This window comes from Fusarium verticillioides, chromosome 6 (assembly GCF_000149555.1).
Source record: "Fusarium verticillioides 7600 chromosome 6, whole genome shotgun sequence".
Taxonomy (NCBI): Eukaryota; Fungi; Ascomycota; class Sordariomycetes; order Hypocreales; family Nectriaceae; genus Fusarium; species Fusarium verticillioides.
The window spans coordinates 34,797-39,965 of NC_031680.1; the positions used below are offsets into that span (position 1 = coordinate 34,797).

The window sequence follows — 5,169 nt, forward strand, 5'->3', positions numbered from 1 at the left end:
CAACGATTTGTTTACCCAGGCTAATACATGCGCTCTCATATTCTTCTTGCTATGTCGACCGCAAATGCCACCTTTGACGCCCTTGTTATAGGGGGCGGCCCAGCTGGACTCTCGGTAGCAACCGGCCTAGTGCGCCAGGTGTACAAAGTAGCCGTCTTCGACTCTGGAGTTTACCGCAATGCCCTATCTAATCACCTGCATAACTTGGCTGCGTGGGATCACAAGCCACCAGCCGAGTTTCGTTCCAAGGCTCGTCAAGACCTCTCAGACCGTTATGCGGACCTAGTCCAGTTTGTAGACAAGCAGGTAGACGTTGCCAGGAAAACCGATTCTGGTTTTGAGCTTGTCGATGCGGATGGCATTACTTGGACAGGCAAAAAGCTGTTCCTGGCTACAGGATGGAAGGATCTTTTCCCTGATATTCCCGGTTACCCTGAGTGCTGGGCCAAAGGAATGTGAGTGTCTAAGTTTCTTTGACCCCAAGATGGAACTATAGGGTCACAGTGTCACTAATGCCATCAGCTTTCACTGCCTCTTCTGCCATGGGTATGAGGATCGAGGCAAGCCATCTGCTGGTGTCCTGGGTATGAACTTCAGTGGCAGCTCGCCTATGGCACTCCATCTTGCTCGCATGGTCCTACGGCTCGCTGATAAAGCCGTAATCTATACCAATGGAGCAAACGGTCTGGGCGAGCAGATTAAGTCCGACCTCACAGCCACTGGTACAGCCGGGGCCAAGAGTCGCATCACAATAGACAATCGCAAAATCGTGGGTCTGTCAATGAAGTCTGAGGGCAGCTCGGATATTGTGATCAAGTTCGAGGATGGCTCTGAGGTGGTTGAGGGATTTTTGGCCCACGGGCCGATGGGGCAGATTAATGGGCCTTTTGCCGAGCAGCTAGGGCTTGAACTTACACCGACCGGCGATATCAAGACGGAAGGCCAGATGTTTGAGACTCAGGTCAAGGGAGTTTTCGCGGTCGGAGACTGTGCTACCATGATGAAAGCGGTGTCCCAGGCAATTGGTATGGGTTGCTTGGCGGCTGGTGCGGCGGCCGCTCAACTTGGTGCCGAGCTGGCTTGATGGGACATGTATTCACATGAACACGGTGCTATTTCTCATAAATTGGGTAGATTTCTATCATCTCAAGGCATTCTCTTGTATTGGTTGGCAGAACTGTACCTGAAACTTTGCCTACCTGACGGCATCCTGCCTTTGGTGGACCCCAGTCTAATAAACTAATAAACCAGTTATCTGCTTATGCAGTCACTCTTGCTATAAATTGCACCGAGAGACACCTAAGAAATGAACGGATAGCCTGTGTATGCACTTGTATCATGTAATTTCTGCGAAGCTGAATGCCGACATATTCTTGCTACTCCGAGGATCTGTAACACGGACCGAGAAGACCACGCCGGCCATCCTGCATAGAGCTCTGTGTCTCCCTCCAACCAATTACCAGTTAGTCACGTAAGTATATATACCACTAGTAAACCTGAAATGCTAATCTGTACACAACGGTATGAGTGCTAGCCTCTCACTGAAGTAATACAATTATTTTGTCATCATTCTGAACTCACGATGTCGCTTTTCCAAACCCTTGTCCAGCTCGAGGCATCATTGACAGCGTTACTCTCGGTGCTGACTAACGATGCGGTCAAGGAAGAATTGCAAGAGCTGTTGCACAATAACGAGACTTTGCCAGATAAGGAGGTCTTAAAGCGTGCTACCTCGGTAGTGGATAAGCTGGGAGAAATGCAATCAATATTAGAACCGGCCCACCTCATCCTCGCCGACCATTTCTTTGGTAACCTACCCCCCAACTTATCCGTTATTCGGTTATTTATTGACTAACCAGATATATAGGATACACTGATACCAAATGTCTCGTTGCAGCGGTAGATCTAGATGTTTTTGGTAATCTCGCCGACGGTTCAAAGACATTGGAGCAGTTGGCTACGGCGACCGATGCAACGCCACTTAGGCTCAGCCAAATCCTTCGTCCTCTCTACACCAAGGGGGTCTTGTCTTATGAACCTGCAACGGAGAAATATGGTTTGAACCATGTATCCAGACTCCTACTCAAGGATCATGCAACTCAGTGGCATCATTGGGTGACTCTGTACGGCAATCAATTTTTCGATATCGCAAGAGGCATCCCGGAAGCTGTTCGTGCAGGCTCTACTCGATGCGCCGCACAAGTCAACTTCGATACTGACTTGGATATGTTTGCTTATTTTGAAAGCCAAGGCTGGATCCCGCAACTACACAAGACCCTTGGAGGGGGTGCCAAGGCGATGGCCCCTGGAATTCTGGCAGATTATCCTTGGCATGAGATTGGAGATAAAACTGTCATGGATATCGGAGGAGGCAGTGGAGCTCTACTAGCTTCGCTCCTACGAGCTAACCCCGGGATGTCGGGAGCTCTATTTGACCGGCCGGCGGTGATAGATCACATCAGTCCATTCTTCACTAAAGGTGGTCATTTTGAAGACCTGGAAAGCCGAGTACCTCGCGATAATCTCATATCTGGGGACTTTTTAGAAGCAGTGCCCAAGTATGAGGTTTACACAATGAAGTGGTGCCTCCATGACTGGGATGATGACAAGGTTGTCAAGATTCTAAACAACATTCGGGAGGCCATCATTGTGACCGAATCGAGCCGCTTGATAGTATTGGAGTCCGTCTTGTCCGACACCCGAAGTGGTAGGCTTTCGGTGTACGGAGACATCAACATGATGATGACTGTCAATGGCCAGGAACGGACAGAAGCTAAATGGAATGAATTAGCTGAAAGGGCTGGGTGGCGGACCGAGAGGGTCTGGCCGTTAAGGAATGCTTGGGTACAGGCTATTGATTTGAGGCCATAAAGGTATCTTTAGAGATGAAATGCCGATATGATGTTCGGTCCGCTGTTCTTGACAATTAGCTATTTATTCCATTCTAGATACAGACATAAACTTCAAACAGCACTGATTCGGAAATACTATCAAATTTCAAGAACCATCATGGTGAGTGGTGAAATAGTCAAAGGAGACCTTGATGCCGATGGCAGGGTGATCCTCTACATTATCAAAGGTATAGCTCAAATGTTGACATCCCAGACCTCGAAACTAATTGAGTAGCTGATGCAACATCGTACATCAACTACATCAAACCTATTATTCTCGCCGAAGAGCTCAAAGCTCCATATGTCCTTTCCATCATCGATACCAAGGACGAATGGTTCTACAAGATCCATCCAGAGCGATACGTCCCATCTCTGAAGGACCGCGATCCAGAAACTGGACAAGATGTCATTGTTTTCGAAGGCACTGCCTGTCTCCAGTATCTTGCGGACCGATCGGATAATAATGGAGAGTGGGCAGGAAAAACAGCGGCCGAGAAAGGAGCTGTGCTTTCATGGACGGCCTATCAGACCGCTGGACTGGGGTAAGCCGATTGGGGATGTTACCGACGTGAAGATGGATATTGACGGTCTAGGGCTACGGCAAAGTATTGGCTCTATTTTCTAAAAGGCTACCCGAACCGACAGGAGCCAGTCCAGCTTCCAAGAACAATCGAGAAGTGAGTCGTTGAAAACGGTGGTCTTTACTTGTGAGTATAGTAACTAACTCCCCAACTACAGACTACATCAGAATACAACTAAGCAATGGGATATCCTCAACAAACGCCTGACAGAACCAGGGCAGAAATACATTGCATTAAAGGACCGTCCCACGTTGGCAGACTTGTCTTATCTTCCCTTTGCCATGCCTTGGATGTTTAATCTGTTTGGTGTAGACATAAAGGATTGGCCAGCGGTTGACGAGTGGGCTCAAAGAATGTTGGACCGGCCAGCTGTGAAGGACGTTTTGGAGAGAGCGCCACGATTCGGCCACGACTAATATTGCGTCTGGTCTAAGACTTGAATCTATGATAATAGAGGTAGTTAGTTGAATCTTGGTGGCCGATGGTATGGGCCGAAAAGGTAGCAACGGCCACCGAAATATCCCTGCCACCCGCTACCAAGCGCTCATTGGGCAAGGGACTTCCAGCTCCCAAGGTGGCCAAAGTTTAGATATTCATTCATCACTGCCAATATTACCTGACCACCCAACGATCACATTCAATCCAGTCCAATCCAATCCCAGTCACAAAAATGGTCAACGTTCCCATGACCCACGCATTTCATGACTTAGCCACGGTAACTTGGAACCCGTTGATAGGCCCATTTCTCATTTTGTTGTTCCTTGGTTTGAGGCTACTTATCCGACCCGTGAACTGGTTGCTGTCAACGATTATTGATGTGTGCTAAACCGATCATTCTTCACGACAATTGCTTACTTTATACAGGCCTTCTTATCCAGACTTCATCAAGTCCGTGATGTTGGGGCCGGGAGACCCTTTCCCTCAAACAGATACTGTTTCCCCGGTGGCCAAGGGGACGCGGCCAAGTTTCTCCACGGCAAAGGAAACAGTGTTAAATGGGAGTCAGAGTATGGGCCCATCTACCGTATATGGTCAGGTCCAAATCCTGAAGTGTACGTGAGCCCAACAGCACAGTATCGTTTCGTTTCCGCCTAATCTAGCATAGTGTTCTGACAAGGCCTGAAGACGTTCAGCAAGTCTTCAAAGATTCAGACAGACACATCAAAGCAGTCAATAATAACTCCGGGTATTTACTGGGGCAGCTACTCGGAAAATGCGTTGGTCTCGTGAGCCAGGATGAATGGAAACGGGTCAGAGAGGTCTCAGAAGTTGCATTCGTACGAAGCATGGTACCTAAATACTTGGAAACCATCCAGAGGCGAACTGTACGCCACTTCAAGACCCTTGGAGCCGGCGAGAACTTGGCCAACGGATTCATCGATCCAGCAGCCGACCTGAAGATGCTCCCTTTTTGGATCATCGCTGACGTGCTCTACGGAAGTTTATCAAAGGAAATGGAAGACACTCTTGCTAAACTTGCACCTCTGCGCGAGGGCATATTTCGCAAGGTTATGCAAGGCGACGACCTATCCAGATTCAATTGGTCACGGTTTTTCCCGACCAAAACCAACAAATCTCTTGAGTCATTCAAAAAGCTGTGGAATGGATTTAATAAGGACGACCTTGCTCGAGCTGTCTATGTTGGATCTCGTCCCCCGCTCAATGGACCTCTATGATGCCGTGGCCTCCGGGACAAT

The 5,169-nt window shown here is 48.6% G+C and overlaps 4 protein-coding genes across 4 annotated transcripts; all 4 read left to right on the forward strand.

Moving 5' to 3' along the window:
• The first annotated feature begins 1 nt into the window (after position 1).
• On the forward strand, positions 2 to 1,302 carry FVEG_13312 (hypothetical protein). Its single transcript, XM_018902682.1, has 2 exons — positions 2 to 455; positions 523 to 1,302. The coding sequence occupies exons 1-2, from the start codon at positions 28 to 30 to the stop codon at positions 1,082 to 1,084; spliced, it is 990 nt and encodes a 329-aa protein (XP_018761477.1). The 5' UTR covers positions 2 to 27; the 3' UTR covers positions 1,085 to 1,302.
• A 280-nt stretch (positions 1,303 to 1,582) lies between these two features.
• Positions 1,583 to 2,871, forward strand: FVEG_17490 (hypothetical protein; the record flags this gene model as incomplete). The annotated part of the gene is made up of 2 exons (XM_018906743.1): positions 1,583 to 1,808; positions 1,868 to 2,871. 2 exons carry the CDS (start codon positions 1,583 to 1,585, stop codon positions 2,869 to 2,871), a joined length of 1,230 nt encoding a protein of 409 aa, XP_018761476.1.
• A 138-nt stretch (positions 2,872 to 3,009) lies between these two features.
• FVEG_17489 (hypothetical protein) lies at positions 3,010 to 3,888 on the forward strand (the record flags this gene model as incomplete). Its single annotated transcript, XM_018906742.1, has 4 exons — positions 3,010 to 3,079; positions 3,127 to 3,433; positions 3,485 to 3,568; positions 3,630 to 3,888. 4 exons carry the CDS (start codon positions 3,010 to 3,012, stop codon positions 3,886 to 3,888), a joined length of 720 nt encoding a protein of 239 aa, XP_018761475.1.
• Positions 3,889 to 4,142: 254 nt separating this feature from the next.
• FVEG_17488 (hypothetical protein) lies at positions 4,143 to 5,148 on the forward strand (the record flags this gene model as incomplete). Its single annotated transcript, XM_018906741.1, has 3 exons — positions 4,143 to 4,289; positions 4,337 to 4,524; positions 4,578 to 5,148. 3 exons carry the CDS (start codon positions 4,143 to 4,145, stop codon positions 5,146 to 5,148), a joined length of 906 nt encoding a protein of 301 aa, XP_018761474.1.
• Positions 5,149 to 5,169: the final 21 nt, after the last annotated feature.

What these genes read in the sequence shown, in the direction of transcription:
- FVEG_13312 (XM_018902682.1), top strand. Translation starts at nt 28, where the DNA reads ATGCGCTCTCATATTCTTCTTGCTATGTCGACCGCAAATGCCACCTTT. An exon ending in GAGTGCTGGGCCAAAGGAAT is followed by an intron (nt 456 to 522) that starts GTGAGTGTCTAA and finishes TAATGCCATCAG; the next exon opens with CTTTCACTGCCTCTTCTGCC.